At 50.0% G+C, this 16,333-nt stretch overlaps 1 protein-coding gene and 1 long non-coding RNA gene across 2 annotated transcripts; both read right to left on the reverse strand.

Annotated features, from left to right (window-relative positions):
* Positions 1 to 1,294: 1,294 nt before the first annotated feature.
* LOC131081219 (uncharacterized) lies at positions 1,295 to 2,121 on the reverse strand. Its single transcript, XR_009114246.1, has 2 exons — positions 2,042 to 2,121; positions 1,295 to 1,560 (listed from the first exon to the last, which is right to left on the reverse strand). It is a non-coding gene; the product is annotated as an uncharacterized LOC131081219 (long non-coding RNA).
* Positions 2,122 to 12,208: 10,087 nt separating this feature from the next.
* Positions 12,209 to 13,721, reverse strand: LOC131081303 (gallinacin-5-like). The gene is made up of 3 exons (XM_058020322.1): positions 13,449 to 13,721; positions 13,272 to 13,358; positions 12,209 to 12,339 (listed from the first exon to the last, which is right to left on the reverse strand). Exons 2-3 carry the CDS (start codon positions 13,327 to 13,329, stop codon positions 12,209 to 12,211), a joined length of 189 nt encoding a protein of 62 aa, XP_057876305.1. The 5' UTR covers positions 13,330 to 13,358; positions 13,449 to 13,721.
* Between the last annotated feature and the right edge of the window lie 2,612 nt (positions 13,722 to 16,333).

Below are 16,333 nucleotides of genomic sequence, written 5' to 3' on the forward strand. Positions count from 1 at the left end.
GGGCTGGAAGTGAGTCCCCAGTGACCTACCTGAGAAAGGTGTTGGTTCAGAGCCCACCTGGGTCTGTCTGTGAGACACCAAGCTGGAATGTCTTGTGTGAAGAGTCCAGCTGAGGGAGTGTCCCTGTGCCCCAAGCACGCTGGTTTTTCCCCATTTCCAGTGGGTGGGGCTGGCACAAGAGGCCTGGGCCAAGGCGGGAGGGCCCCATGGCTGTGGGGGTGCTGGGGCTGGCCCTGCTCCCTCCCTGCTGCAGGGCCAGAGGCTGAGGGGCCTCCTGGGGCTGTTGCAATCAATGGCACCGTTGTCCCCATGCAACACCTCTTGTGACACCCGTGGCACAGCGGCACCGGGCTGGGCAGGAGAGGGATGGGATGGACAAGACAAGTGGGTTGGTGTTGGGAAGAGGAGAAATGAGGAAATGCTTTCCCTCCTGGTCCTCTCTGGTTTTATCTGTTCTATATTCAGAGTGGGATGTGGAAGATCTGACTGAATATTGCAATCGTGCTCAGCTTTGTCCTGTGAGGGGAAAGGTTTCCCACTCATTTCACACCAATATCTCTTTTGGGGAGTTTGGAAATGAGATAGAGAAAATAACATTTCCTGCACTCCCTCTTGCCCTTTACTTCCTCCCGTGTGCCCTTGGTGAGCCCTGAGCTCGTTTTCCACACCTCCATCAGTCTGGCTCCAGATGTTCTGGGCCAAGGAGGCCCTGGGCTGGAGGAGCAGCACTTGAGTGCAGAGGGAAAGGGAGCTTGAGGGAACAGCCCCAGAGTCAGTGCCAGGACAGGTGAGCACAGCTGAAGGAAAAGCCAAGGCAGGCAGGGATGCTCTGAACATCCCTCACCAAATCCTCCAGGTCTAACAAGCAATGGCAATGCAGACAGTTTTGGGGTCAGTTTCTTCTCCCACGTAACAATTGGCAGGGTGAGAGGAAATGGTCTCAAATAGCACCAGGGAAGGATTAGAGTTGGCATTAGAAATAATTTCTTTGCAGAATGGGTGATGGTTGTTTAGGACATGCTGCACAGGGCAGTGGTGGTGTCACCATTCCTGCAGGGAATTTAAAAGGTGTGTGGATGTGGCACTTGTGCTCATGGTTTAGTGTTGGGTTTGGCAGTGCTGGGGGAATGGTTGGACTCAATATTCTTAAAGGACTTTTCCAACATCAGAAATGTTATGGGTCTGATTCTTGAGAGGGAAAGTCTCCAGTGAACCAGGCAGGGTCCCCAGCTGCTCCCCAGCCACCCATGCAGCAGCAGCAGGACACACAGACACGGCCCAGGCCTGCAATGCCAAAGTGCTCGTCTTTATTCAAGGCAGGAAAAGCAGCCCCTGCCCCAAAGACACCGGGGCTGGCACCACAGGGCTCCAGCCCAGCAGCAGCCAGCAGGAGCAGCCGCCACTGCTGCTGTCAGCCCAGCTGGGCACGGCACAGCCACCCAGGACAAGGGACATCAGCACATGGGGACATCAGCACATGGGGACATCAGCACATGGGTCCAGCAGCCAGAAGCGAGGGTCATGTCCTGCTTGGGAATTTCAGGGTTTCATATCCAGTCACTGTAAGAAGAAAACAGACAAGGACATCACCTGGTGTACCTTTCCTTGCCACTGTCTCCCCTGCCCTGCAGTGCCCAGGGTGAGGTGCAGCAGAGTCAGGCTCAGGGCAGGTGAGGTGCAGTCCTTAGTGCAGCCAGGTCGGGCCTGGGCTATCTCAGTGCTGGCAGCCCAGGCTCCAGGGCTGTACAAATGCGGCAAGTTTGGGATCATGTCCTCAGTGCTGCCCAGGGACAGGGAATGTTTCCCTCTTTGATGGCTTTGGTGAGTGGGTAGGCCTTGGCAATCGTTTGTCTCCTTCAGCCCCACTCAGGGCAGCTCCAAACCCCCAAAGAAAAGACTTTTCCCTTCCTTCTTGAGCATCTCTTTCAAAGCATAAATGCAGGAGAATATTTATCACGAGTTGTCAAGAAAGAAACATTAAACAGATTCTTCTGCAGGAAAAAGGTAAAACCTGTCCTTAGCCAGGAAATCCGGGTCTTACCTTTTGCAGCACACGGACATGTCTGAACATCTTCCAATAGTTCTTAGAGGGGGGCGACATCTTACAGAAGAACAAAATCCTCCTCTCTGATTGCATTGAATTCTACTCCCTGTTTCCATGGGGAAAGACACACAGAGAATAATTACAGCAATAATCTGGCAGAGCGGGTTGTGCTTGCAGTCCTGCCTGTGCCATGATTCATGGGGCCTCTGATGAATAGTCCTTGTCCAGCCGTTGCAGGGATCAACCCTTGGGGAAATGAGGATTTGGGACACTCAGTGGATGAACCACTTGATAAGAAGTATCACCTTTGTGCCCCAAGAAACCCCCCTATCCAAACACCCCATGGGTCCTCTGCCATCCCTCTGCAGGGCAAGAGACTTCTAAAGAGGAACAGCTGGGTGCAGGCATGGAGTCTCAAAACCAAACCCCTTCTCAACCCACGGAACAAGCCAGGTTTTTTCCCATGGAGTCTCTCCACCCCACATCAGTGTCCAGTTGGGAACTCACTCAAAAACCAGCTTTGACCTTGATATCCCATTACCTTCTCATCACTCCCACAAACTCAGTCACTTCCAGGGACACTGAATTCCCACTGGTACAGGCTCACACTTTCTCCCATTTCCCCTCTTCCCATCTCACCTGCAGCACCCCGGGCCAACAGGAGGAGCAGGGAGAAGAGCAGGAACAGGATCTTCATGGCTGCTGCCTCTCCTGTGTCTTCAGAGAGCTGCAGAGGGGACACCAAGGCAATGGGGACATGCAGGACCCTGGGTGCAGAAACCTGGGCTCTGTGATTCACCAAACTGTGGCTGCTTCCAGTCACAGCAGATGACATTTCCTCTACCTTTGTCTTTAAAACAATACTTAGGTCTGTGCCACCCTTCAACACCTGGGGTATTACACTATGTCTTGGTCTATAGGAAATCAATGACCTAAGAGGATTCATTCCCATGACCTCCCTCAGAGCTCTTCCAAAAACCTTTTCCTAGAGCACTGACTTGAGGTCAACAGTTGCCAATTCAAACCAAATAAATTACCAGTGAAACTGAGGAGAGGGAGATAAAATTGCTTTTGGAATTGCTGAAAACCTGAAATTGTGGGAAATCTCTCTACTGCTGTGAGAATAGAATCTCCTTCCATTCCAAGGTAACGTCCCCATTCCCCCAGCAATGATTTTGTCTCCCTCCTCCACCATCAAGGCACCATTCCAGTCTCTCCTGTACTTAGGAAACTTCAGGTCCACTTCCCACAAGTTCTGGCCTCCTATACTCACCTGAAGGCTTTTATTCTCTGTCCAGCGCCGCAGTTTAACGAAGTCTGGTTTTCAGTTGGGGCGCGGTCCACAGGCCACAGGGGTGGTTCCCTGTGGGGACCAAGCTGAGCCAATCAGCTGGCTAGTTTTGAAGATTGACACCCAGTTCAACCACTTAAAAGAGTCGAACACGCCTCCATGAAGACACATATAAAAACGAACAAAGGCTTGGGGACGTCTTTTGGCTTCTGGCCTTTGAATGGGAAACTGGCCAGGCTGGGCAGGCCTTGTGTGGGGCTGGCCCTGTGTGGCCAGGCCAGCTTGGCCTGCAGCAGGACTTGGCATGGCTGAGGTTTCTGCCCTCTGAGGGGTGGTGAGCAGCTGCTGAGATTTCTGCCCTGTGAGGGGTGGTGAGCTGCTGCTGAGATTTCTGCCCTCTGAAGGGTGGTGAGCAGGCTGAGGTTTCTGCCCTGTGAGGGGTGGTGAGCAGGCTGAGGTTTCTGCCCTCTGAAGGGTGGTGAGCAGCTGCTGAGCCCCTCATCATGGAGCCCACCAGGCCCTGTCCTGATGGGGCAGCTCGGGCCCCTTCCCAGCAGGGCTGGGCCTCTTTCCTGGCAGTGAAAAACACCAATCACTTGTTTTTAAAATTTTAAAATTTTAATAGTAATAAAATGGTTATGAAAATAGTAATATAATTAGAGTAATAATAATTTGGACAATTTGGATTAGACCAATATGAGACAATAAAAACAAAGATTTATGGATGTCCGGGTACCTTTTTCTGGGAAAAAATAAGCCTGAAAAAGAACACCCGCTCACAGAGGATTGACCCTTAAAAACAACAGCCTGTTGCATATTCATACACCTCATATATGATGCATAAATTCCATTCAAACACAGGATTCTGTCTGGTCAGTGTCAGCTTCTTCCTCTTAATCCTGATGGCATCTTCATGGATAAGCGAGGCAGGAAGAAATTAGTTTCTTCTGATCATGGGGCAATAAATTCTCTTTCTCTGAAAGATTTAGGTGTCCTGTGGCTGCTATCTCAGTGCAAGTCCTTTCTTTAAAAATATCTTACATAGCATAGTTTCTATTTTAACATTATGTTATAACCTAAAACTATATTTAACACATTACTTAAGAAAATTAATACAGCATAACTTTCTAACACAACACATGTAATATTCATTTTAATAGTTGTGAAAAGCCAACCTTGAATACACATTTTTCACACCGGCGGAGACCCCAGGTCCTTTTTTTCCAGCAGCACTGCTAGGCCATGCTGGCTGGGGGCTATTGTGTCATTCACATTCTCCGGAAAAATCCCTTCACCTAGGATTTTTCTCCTGGGAAGCTGAGAAGCCTCAGAGAAAAGGGAAACAATTCTTATCTCATTTGCTTCTCCTGTGTTGTGCTCACATGTGGAATGTGTTTGGAGATTGTTTACCCAGAGGTGATTGTTCCATTGGATTCTGATGGGTTGTTTTCACTCATTGGCCAATCAGTGCCAAGCTGTGTCGGGACTCTGGAGAGAGTCACGAGTTTTCATTATTACCTTTTTAGCATTCTGTAAGTATCCTTTCTATACTCTTTAGTATAGTATAGTTTAGTATTCTTTAATATAATATAGTATCATAAAGTAATAAATTAGCCTTCTGAGAACATGGATTCAGGTTCATCATTCCTTCCTTTGTCGGAGATCGGGGCAAATACAATAGGCTATATGGGCACTGGGAGCAACCATGCAGCCAGGACCAGCACCGGCTGCCATTGGCACTGGGGATGGCCTTGAGGAGGCCAGGAGCAGCCAGAGCCACGTGGCGCCACTGCTATCCTGGACTAGGAGCAGCCACATGGACAGGACTGCACGGCTGAAATCAGCACAACCAGGACAACAGTGCACAACTGTGGCTGCCTCAGCATGGCTCCCAATGAACTTTGTTTAGCTGCTTTTAGCCAGCCATGCTGCAGGCAGAAGGACTCTCAGAGTCTCTGTGGTTGAGATGACCCTGGGGTGTTAGAAAGTCTCTTTTTTATCCTGCCTCAAGATCGATGAAGGAGTCAGGATTCTTCAGCTGTGGTTTTCAAGGTTGTTTATTTTCTGTTATCTAACACTCTTTTTCAGACCTGCTGAGGCCTGTCTAGCAAGTTGGTCCATGGCACACTGACCACCTTCAGGGTGATGTTATCTTTTTATACTAAAAACTACATGTACTTTATTTACAATAATTTTCCAATACCTATCACCTATGTTAGACAGTTGGTTCCTACTCTAAACCAATGCAGAAGTGCCACCATCACCCAGAAGATGGAGGCTAAAAAGAAGGACAAGGCATTCCCAAATCTCTCCATCTTGGCCTCTCATCCCCCATTCCGAAAACTCCAAAATTTTACTTTTTCACCCTATGACAAACCATCATTCTATTTCAACTCTTGTGGCTTGTAAATCTTCACACAAAGTTGGTAATTTTCTCCATGGGTTAAAATCAAAGGCACAGGTGTCTTTGGCCCTGTGCCAAGGTCTCTGAGCCCTCAGCCAGGGGCTCAAGCCCTCCAGGGCAGCCAGAGGGATGTCCTGGGTTCTGACAAAGGACAAAACCAGCAGCAGCAGTTTTTCTTGTTTTTGGCATTTCACATGAAGAAAAGCTGAGTAGAGCTGGTGGCCAGCGTGGCTCACACAGTGTTGGCACAGACGTCATGACCGACATTGAGAGGCACTGTGAGCGATTTCCCTGATGCAGAGCCTGCATGGGATCAACATTTCAGCGCTGCAGAACTCTGTAAAAACCTGTTTAAACTGAAAAAGCTTGAGAAAAAATGAGCCTACAAACGCTGGTTCTCTGCTCAATCAGGAAAAGGAAAAGGTGAAGACACGTAGAGAAAACAACATGAGACACTGAGGTCAATGAGGAAGGCATCAAATTCTAGATGGGAGGGGATTGAGGAGATACCTTAGTTTTTGGGCTGAAATTCTGTTGTGGGGCTGTAACTCATGGATTGCATTGAGGGGATGTATCATTCTAACTACAGCCGTGAGCAGAAGCACCAGTGTGAAATAAGCAGATGTTGCAGTAGCTGTGATCCAATGAGAATCTTGAACAGAGAGAGATGAGAGAGATGAGAAGTTTTGCCCTAGGAATAAAAGAAGAAAACCTCTGTTATCCCAGAGATGGATGAAGAGAACTTTTGCTTTTATGCTAGAACAGCTCATCCTTAAAATATCACCCCAATAAGCTGACTTGGCCCATGAAGTCTGCTGTGGGAGAGCTGCAAGGCATTGGGAGGGACTTTCACACTCCAAACAGATTTTCCTTTTCTGGGTGGCTGATTCATGGTGACATTAAAGCCACCAAGAGGACTGTTTCTTGTGGAAAGCTCTCCATGGCATGGCAAGAGAGGCTCCTCTCCCTAAGAGAACTGAAGAAACACTATTTTAGGGGTGGTGAACTGACTGAAAGTCACAGGTTTTGTCTCAATCCAATGTCAGTGGGAAAGAAAAGAAGGTGTCAGGGGAGGAGAAGTGTTCTGAAGGTTTTTTCTGATTTCTTATTATTATTTCATTAAATTCTGTTGATAATTTTTTCTTTATTCCCTTTAAAGTTTTAGCAGCAGAAAATGAGTAAGTAATTCTAGTGGGTGCATGGGCATTTGGCCAGCATTAGACACACTGCACCCAGCCATCTCTGATGGCCAAATGTTCCACCTGGATGCTTCCAACACTTTGTCTTTTCAGAGACTCTGTGGTGCTGGGCTTTGAGCTGAGACGCTAAATGGGCAGGATTCCAGAAAGAGGCCGTACATTCACCTTCCTGACAAAGATCTTGGTGTTGAGGCAGCAGCAGATGCAGAGGAATGACTGTGTGCAGATGGCCTTGGGCCAGGCAATGCTGCAGTGGCCCAAGCACGCTGGGTTTATAGCAGTGCTGGTGGGTGGGACAGGCCCCAGGTGCTGCTGGCACAAGTGGCCTGGGCCAAGGCGGGTGGGCCCCATGGCTGTGGGGGTGCTGGGGCTGGCCCTGCTCCCTCCCTGCTGCAGGGCCAGAGGCTGAGGGGCCTCCTGGGGCTGTTGCAATCAATGGCACCGTTGTCCCCATGCAACACCTCTTGTGACACCCGTGGCGCAGCGGCACCGGGCTGGGATGGGGTGGAACAGATCTGCACTGCAGAGCTTGTGGTGACAGCTGCAGGGTCAGTGCCAGGAGAGGTGAGCACAGGGGGAGGAAGGGCCATGGCAGGCAGGGATGATCTGAACATCCTTCACCAAAATGTCCACTTCTGGAAAGCAATGGCAGCAGAAGCCTTTTGGGGATTACTATCTTCTCTAAAGTCATAACCAAGACCCCCAGGGGAAATGGCTCAATTAGCACTAGGGAAGGTTTAGACTGGATATTAGGAACAATTTCTCGGAAGAAAGGGAGGTCAAACATTGGATCAGGCTGTCCAGGACACTGAAGGAGTAACCATCGCTGATAGAATTTCACAGCCTATTAGATGTGGCCCCTGGGGACATGTGTTAGTGCTGGGGGAACAGTGGGACCCAATGATCTCAAAGGACTTCCCAAACATTAGTAATAAAAAAACCCATTATAATACATTACATTTCATCAAAAACATTATAATACAAACTTTAGTAGTAAAGTCTCTGAGTCTATGACTCTTGGACTCTTGAGAGAGAAAGTCTTCACTGCAACAGGCAGGGACACAAGTTGCTCCTTGGGCATGTGGACATGGACACACACAGATATTGAGCCAGTCAAATGCTAATGCCTGAGGTTTGCTTTGCAGACATGGACAAGTCACTGCTTTTGATGGAGCAGTGTTGTCATCCTAGACTGCCTGAGATGAGCAGAGAAAAGACAACACACTTATTACTTGTGTGTAAAATTTTGGACATTTTCTGGCCATGCTCAATTTGGAGCCATTTCACAGGTCACCCTAACCCATGAGCTACAGGAGCTACATGACCTTGTCCTCCTCCTCCTGCCTGGTGGCATGGGGTGTGGAGCAGCACAGCCACAGCAGGGAGGGCTGTGTCACAGGAACAGGGCAAGGATGAGTAGCAGGGACAGCTCCTGTGGGTCACCATAGCCATGGCCACTCAAGGGACACAGCCCCCAGCACAGCTCTGCACATGGAGCTGAGGCTGCCAGGGACAAGGGACAGCCATAATCAGCAGGATCAGCATAAGGATCCTGCTCCCTAGAGAGGGAGCATCTGCAGGGCAGCCCCAGCACAGGCAGCCCAGCCAGGCTGGCCCAGCAGGCAGTGCCAGGCTCAGTGTCCCCAAAGCACGGCCAGGCAGGAGCATCCCCAGGGACACAGGCACTGCTCAGCCCCAGCTCCATGCCCAGGGCCTTCTGCTGCCACCAAGGCAGGGACAGCCCCAGGGCCAGCAGGCACAGCAGCCCTGCAGCAGCAGCAGGACACACAGACATGGCCCAGCCCTGCAATGCCAAAGTGCTCGTCTTTATTCAAGCCAGGAAAAGCAGCCTCTGCCCCAAAGACACCGGGGCTGGTACCACAGGGCTCCAGCCCAGCAGCAGCCAGCAGGAGCAGCTGCCACTGCTGCTGTCAGCCCAGCTGGGCACGGCACAGCCCCCCAGGGCAGGGGACATCAGCACATGGGGACATCAGCACATGGGGACATCAGCACATGGGTGCAGCAGCCAGAAGCGAGGGCCATGTCCTGCTTGGCAATTTCAGGGTCTCATTCCCAGACACTGCAAGAAGAGAGGAAACAAGCACATCACCTGGTGTAACTTTCCCTGCTACTCTCTCCCCAGCCCTGCAGTGCCCAGGGTGAGGTGCAGCAGAGTCAGGCTCAGGGCAGGTGAGGTGCAGTCCTTAGTGCAGCCAGGTTGGGCCTGGGCTATCTCAGTGCTGGCAGCCCTGGCTCCAGGGCTGTGCAGATGCAGCCACACCTGGATCATGTCCTCAGTTCTCCCCAAGGACAGGGAATATTTCAGTCCTTGGTGGCTTTGGTGAGTGGGGAGGCCCTGGCTGATCTGGGCCTGCTGCAGCTCTACTCTCAGGAGAGCTCCAAACCCCCAAAGAAAAGACTTTTCCCTTCCTTATGGGCATCTCTCCCACAAGGAACAGATAAAGAGATTACGTAGCAGACATTCACAGGAAATACATTTGCTACATATTTCATTGTGGACAAAAGCGGGAACTCTGTGCTCAGGCAGGATTCCAGACCTTATCTCTTGCAGCACACACTATACTGTGTGCATCTTCCAATGGGTCTTGCAGGGAAGTTGCATCTCCCATAAGTGCAGAATCCCCCTCTTTGCCTGCATCCAGCTGCATTTTGGGTGTCCATGGGGAAAGAAACATACAGAACAATTAAAGGGGTCATCTGTAAGAGCAGTGTTTGGTTGCAAAAAGCTGGTGGTGTTTGTGCATTTCTGGCCAGTGGATGATTCAGCTCCAACCTCCCCACAGCAAAGACCACACACAAGGCAAAAGAACATTCAGAGACACCCAAAGAGAAACAGCTGGGTTTGGTGTGGAATTCTGAAACCAAACCCCTTCCTAACCCACCAAAGAAACGAATATTCTATTTCCATGGGCTCTTTCCACCCCAAGTCTGTGTCCTATAGAACTCTCACTGGAGAAACACCTTTCTCCTCAATCGCCCCTTACCTTTGCATCACTCCCACTAAAGTGGTCACTTCCCAGGACATGGAAACCCCAGTAATGGAGGGTAATCACACCTCTCCCCGTCTCCCCACTTTGCCTCTCACCTGAAGCCCCCCCTCTCACCAAGAGGAGGATCAGGGGGAAGAGCAGGAACAGGATCTTCATGGCTGATGCTCCTCCTGGGTCTTCACAGAGCTGCGGAGGGGACACCAAGGCAATGGGGACAGGCAGGACCCCAGGTGGGGCAGGAGCCTGAGCTCTGTGGTTCACCAAACTGCAAAGGTGCTGCCTCCAGGTACAGTGGATGATGTTTCTTCTACTTTCCTCTTAAAAACAATTCTTAGGTTTGGGCCACCCTGACAACCTCAGGAGCATTTAATGTCGTTTCAGTCTCTGGGAAATCCATTACCTGATCTGATCCTTTTCCAGGAGACCCCACAGCCACCTACCTGATAAAGGTCTGGGTGTTCAGGCAGCCACAAACCCAACAAGAATCGCTGTGTCCAGCAGCCCTCAGGTTCAAGGAGCACTCTTTTGGCCAAAACACTCTGATTTTATATTGTTGAAAGCCCTGAGGACATTCCCTGATTTTTGCCGACACATTTTCTCTTGGCCAATCAAAAAGCCACCCATCCATGTGGGGATGCTGGGGCTTCTCCTTTTCCCTCTCTGATGCAACAGCAGAGGCTGAGGGGCCTCCTGGGGCTGTTGCAATCAATGGCACCGTTGTCCCCATGCAACACCTCTTGGGACACCTGTGGCACAGTGGCACCGAGCTGTGGTGGCATGGCATGAACTGCCTTCAGAATTCATCTCATTGAATGGGATGCCATGGGCAGGGACACCTTCCACTATCCCAGGATGCTCCAAGTCCATCCAACCTGGCCTTGATGCATGATGGGGACATTCCTTGAGCATCAATCTGTAGAAGTAGGACTGGGAGTCCATTGCTGGGTCCTTGGAATATCTTTGCTCCTGAAGGTTTGGAACCAGACTCAGGACCAGCCCAGAGCCAGCACAGCCAGGGATTGCTGCTTATTGTGTGGAAACAGCTTCTGTAATTCCCACTGCAGGGAGGCCATGGCTGGGGCCAGCCCTGCCATGGGAAGCTGCTCTGACCTGGGAATCTTGTGCTCAACCCCATCAGAGCTTCAGCTTGGCCTTGCTGATCCAGACCCAGACTTGAACCCCCAGCTGGCGCCCTGATCTTACCTTCCCTGTCCCCACAGCAATGCCCAATACCCCAGGAGAGGCTGCTCACACCCCTGGCTACCCTGCTCCATGGAGGGGAGCACTGGGTGTCCCCAGCATCCCCATGGTCACTGCCCCATGGCAGTGCAGGGGCCACCCCCATGGCCCCCATGAGCTGAGCATCCTGGATCTGCACACCAGCCATCCACAATGACCCACCAGAGCTCCTAACTGAGCCCCCAGGCCTTGAAACCCTCCCAGCACTGACCTCCACCCCAATTCCAAGCTCTTGAGAAGCCCCATGGCACAGCCATCCCTATTTCCTCTGGAACAGAATGACTTTTCCTATCCCCCAGACACCCCTGGACCCCACAACACCCCTTGTGCCACAGAGCTGGGTATGGACCCAAGGACACCAGGCCAGTGTGTGTCCCATGGAACAGCCCCACGAGGACTCCTGACCCAGCCTGGGAGCCAGTGTTCAACCAGCAAGACCCCACTGAAATTAGGGTGGGACACAGCCACCCCTCCACCCTGTGTGAGAGGTGCTGGGGCCCTCTTTCTGAGCAACAAGGCTGGCACTGGGGTCCCTGTGAGTGTCACCCGTGTCCCCTTTCCCACCACAGGTGGAGATGCTGGTGTGGCTGAGGCCACCAAGGAGAGAGGGAGGATGGTAGGCCAGTGTTTGTGTGTCCATATCTGTCAGGAATTCACCCCATCCCCTCTGCCCTTCCCTACACACAGAAGAAAGAGATGCACACCCAGGATACACATCTTGGCAGTGGCAATGACCACCACCTTGTATTGGGGACACTGGGGGATGAGATTCCCATGGGATCCAGGTCTGGCTGTGCTTGGTGCCTCCGGGCAGCATCATCCCAACGGGCTGGTGTCCTGCTCGGGGATCCAGGAGCCCATCAGGGATACCAGCGCCTGTGGGATGGAAAGGTCTGGCAGTGCCTGTCTCACCAGGGCAGCAGCGAGGCTCAGCAGTGCCCTGTACCCTCAGGCTGCAGAATCCCTGGTTTTCCCCCAACAGCCGAACCCCGAACCCCAACAGCAGCAGCAGCCCCGAACTCACATCCGACAGCAGAATTCCCGGTCGGAGCAGAGGCCGATGCGGCCGATCCCCTGCGGGCAGGAGCGGTAGGAGCAGAATCCCCCACGGCGCTCGCACGCCTGGACTGATGGTCCAAATGGGGACAGCCCTGCAGGGCACGGAGAGGAGATGTCACAGGCATCTTTTATGAAAAATCCTTTCCTTAGGATTTTTCCTCCTGAGAAGCTGAGAGGACTTAGGAAAAAATGTAAACAATGATTATCTGCTGCTGTGGAATGCAACAGGTGGATCTGGGATTGGTCTCATGTGGTTGTTTCTAATTAATGGCCAATCACAGTGAGGCCAATCACACACAAGCCTTTGTTATCATTCTTTCTTTTTCTATTCTTGGCCAGCCTTCTGATGAAATCCTTTCTTCTATTCTTTTAGTATAGTTTTAATATAATATATATCATAAAATAATAAATCAAGCCTTCTGAAACATGGAGTCAGATCTGCATCTCTTCCCTCATCCTAAGACCCCTGTGAACACTGACACAAGGAGACTTTCAGCTGAGATGCTGAGCACTGCCCCTGGTCCCTGCGTGGCCAGAGTTAGCCCAGCCCTGCTTGTCCCCTGCCACAGCTGCTGAGCAGGTGCCTGCAGCAGAAATCCAGGTGATTCCAAGTTTGTGGCACTTGGATGGGAGACAATCACCACACCCTAGGCAGGCTCTGGGAGAGGTCTCCATCGTGCCTGCTGCCTTCTTCCTGGAGCAAGAGAGAACTCCAAGGGTACTACTCCTCCTCCTCCTCTCCAGCAGATGTGCCCAGTACTGCTGACTCATAAATGCAAGGGTCAGGAGGCATGGAGAGGGGTCAAATCCCAGATTTGGAAGGATGAGAGCTTTAATACAATGCCCCAGCTCTGGTCCCAACAGCACAACCTGCACCTGGAGTCTTTCCTTAAAGATGTGGGGTCAGAGGGTCTCCAGCAGGGATGGCACAGCCACCAGGAGAACTGACACCTGACTCATCAGCTCTGGTGACAAATCCTCCCTGAAAAGCACCGACAGAGGACAAACCCTCCACATTTCTTACCTGTCACTCCCTGGAGCACCAGGAGGAGCAGAGCACAGAGGACGGGCAGGATCCGCATGCCTGGGAGTCGCCTGCAGAGTCGCAGCTCTGTGGGGAAGAGAAAGGAGGCAGAGGTGAGTGGGAGGGTCCCTTCCTGCAGGTCGTGCAGGGGACAGAACCGAGCAGAGGGGATGTGACCAGTCACTGGTGGGAGGATGCACTCAGCAGCCTGGGATTCGGAGCTTCCTGGCACCAGCAGCAGCAGCAGTTTGGTCCCTCCACGCGTCACAATATCCCTTGGGATGGCTGAGTCCTCCAAATGTCCAGCCCCAAAGCTCTTTTTTCTGTTCCTTGCCCTGACAGAGAAAAACAAGCAGAGCTTTCCTCATCTGACACCTGAGAAGGACTCCCAGGCCTCCAGCCCAGGATCTTTTGTCATCCTGCCTTGCATAAGCACTTCTCAGTGCTGTGGTTTGCTGGACAGCTCTGGGGACACACACAGAGAGCATCCCTGTTCGTTGGGCCTTGGCAAGCACTCAGCTTTCACCACACAAAGGAGCTCTGTCCTCCTCCCCCCGCGGGAAGCGAGCTCTCTATGCTTCACTTGAAAATAACTGGGAAGACGCCACTTGGGATGACATCCACAGCCCTAGGAAGGACAAGCTTTAATTGTGGCTTTGTTTGGTGGAGTTTGCTGTGTGTAACCCTTTGCTGTTTGATGGAGCATCTTCATAAACGTGTTCAGCCTTGATGCAGTTTCATCAAGTGCTACTGTTGGGGTCTCTAGCTGGTCAGAGTGACCCCGAGAAAAGTTAAAAAGCTTTTTTCCCAGCAGGGCGCTTGAAGAAAGAGTCAGGGCTCTTAATTTTTCTTGGTCTCAAGGTTGTTTATTGTATCTTATCTATAAATTTCTTTCTCCTCTCCAGCTGAGGTCTGCTCAGCAAGACAGTCAGAGGCACTCTGCCTGCCTTGGTGTTATCTTTTTATACTAAAAACTATGTATACAATGTTTACAATTACTTCCCAATACTTATCATCTAAGTTAGACAGTGAGCTTCTACTCCAAACCAATCTGTAAGTGCCAATATCACAGCAAAAGATGGAGGCTGAGAAGAAGAAGGAGCAAGGCTGGACATGCCCAGATTCCTCCATCTTGCCCCCCTGAACCCCCATATCAAAAACCCTAAAATCTACTTTTTCACCTTGTGATAAATTCATGGTCATTCTACTTAATTTGTCGTGGCTTGCTGATCTTCATATAAGGTTGGTAATTTTCTCCATGGGTCATAATCAAAACCACAGGGGCATTTTGGGCTCTGTGCCAGGGTCTCTGAGCCCCCTGGCAGGGGTCTTGGCTGCTCAGGACAGCCAGAGGGATGTCCTGGGTCCTGACATGTTATGTGTGTGGGGATGGATGTTAAAAACACACTTGTGAGCACTGACATGAATCATGGAATCACTCAATGATTTGGTTTGGAAGGGACCAGGAGGCTCCAGCCAGCTGCCATGGGCAGGCACACCTTGCAGTAGGTGTTCCAAGCCCTTTCCAACCTGTCTTTGAACACTTCCAGGGATGGGGCTGTCACCACATTTCTCTTCACAGAGAAAAGCAAAGCACAATGTCCCAAAAATATTCTGAGATTCATATTGTCTGATCCTCAGAGAAAAAGAAAATCCATATCTCATTTGCTACACCTGAGTTGTTCACATGGGAAATACATTTTAGAAAATTGTTTATCTAAAAAAAATTGGTAATTAAATTCTAGTGTGAGTGTTTTAATTCACTAACCAATTAAATCCAAGTATGTGGGTGTCGGGACTGTCAGCTGATAGTCATGAGATACTGTGCAGTTGAGTGCAGTTAAATACTTAACAAATTCAATTTAAATATAATGTAATATAGTATAAAATAAAATCAAATAGATAATATGAAATAAATTATAATATAAATAATATAATATAATATAATATAATATAATATAATATAATATAATATAATATAATATAATATAATATAATATAATATAATATAATATAATATAATATAATATAATATAATCATTAACCTTTTAATAAAATAGAGTTCTCCTCATCATTCCTTCCTTCATTGGAAATATCTTATTTCTGATATGGGGCAGCCACAGATCCTGTGGACAATACATGAATATGCCTTTGATCCAAACAACTCATCATATTTCATTGTTCTGTCACTCCCCAGTGAGGGACATTGTACAAACTATTTGCAAATCTGTACCCAGGTGGATCACTACTACTCTGCCCTGGTAGTCAGAGCACTCAGGGCAGCTTCTTAGTTCCTTCACCACTGAAGGAAATCCTGATCCTACAGCTGCAGCCAGAAAAAGGGAAAAGGCCATGCCCCAATTCTTTTTTTAATATCTGCTGAGCTGTCTTGGCATCAAAACTCCAGGAGAGAAGGGAGTGGGAGCAGCTATGTCCAGTAGTCAGGTTCCTTACGGGCTTCATTAAGGGGGAAATTAGCTGCATCTCTGTGCTATTGCTCTTTAGCACAGGCATCAGCTTAATCCCTGGAAGTGTCTAAGGCCAGCCTGGACAGGGCTTGGAGCAATCTAGGATAGTGGAAAGTGTCCCTGGTCATGGTGGGTGGGTTGGTTCTATATTATTTTAAGGCCCCTTCGACCCAAACCCTTTTATGATTCTTGGATTCTATGAGTTTGAATGTGTAGAGTGCTGGGGAGATGGGACTGGGATAAGAAGCAGGGAGGAGATGTGGAGCATGGATCCTAGAGGGTTTCAGCCTGTTTCACCCTAAAGTGGCTCTTGAAGCCATTGCCCAGCCATAAAGGCAAGGACAGATCTTTGTGGTGGTGAGTTAAAGCATGATGAGTCTGGATTCTGCATGATGGTGGCTACAGGCAGATGAATCTAAAATTACAGGGGCTGAACTCTCCCTGCAAAGTCCTCAGTCCTTGAGCATAAATCTTGTGCCATTCCAGTTTGTGAAACATTCTCCTAGCATGGATTGTGCAAAAATCTCTTAGGACATCAACTGTAAATTGCTGGTTTGGCTCCACTTGGCAACTTCCTGAGGTTTCCATCCAGGG

Source organism: Melospiza georgiana, chromosome 3 (assembly GCF_028018845.1).
Source record: "Melospiza georgiana isolate bMelGeo1 chromosome 3, bMelGeo1.pri, whole genome shotgun sequence".
Taxonomy (NCBI): Eukaryota; Metazoa; Chordata; class Aves; order Passeriformes; family Passerellidae; genus Melospiza; species Melospiza georgiana.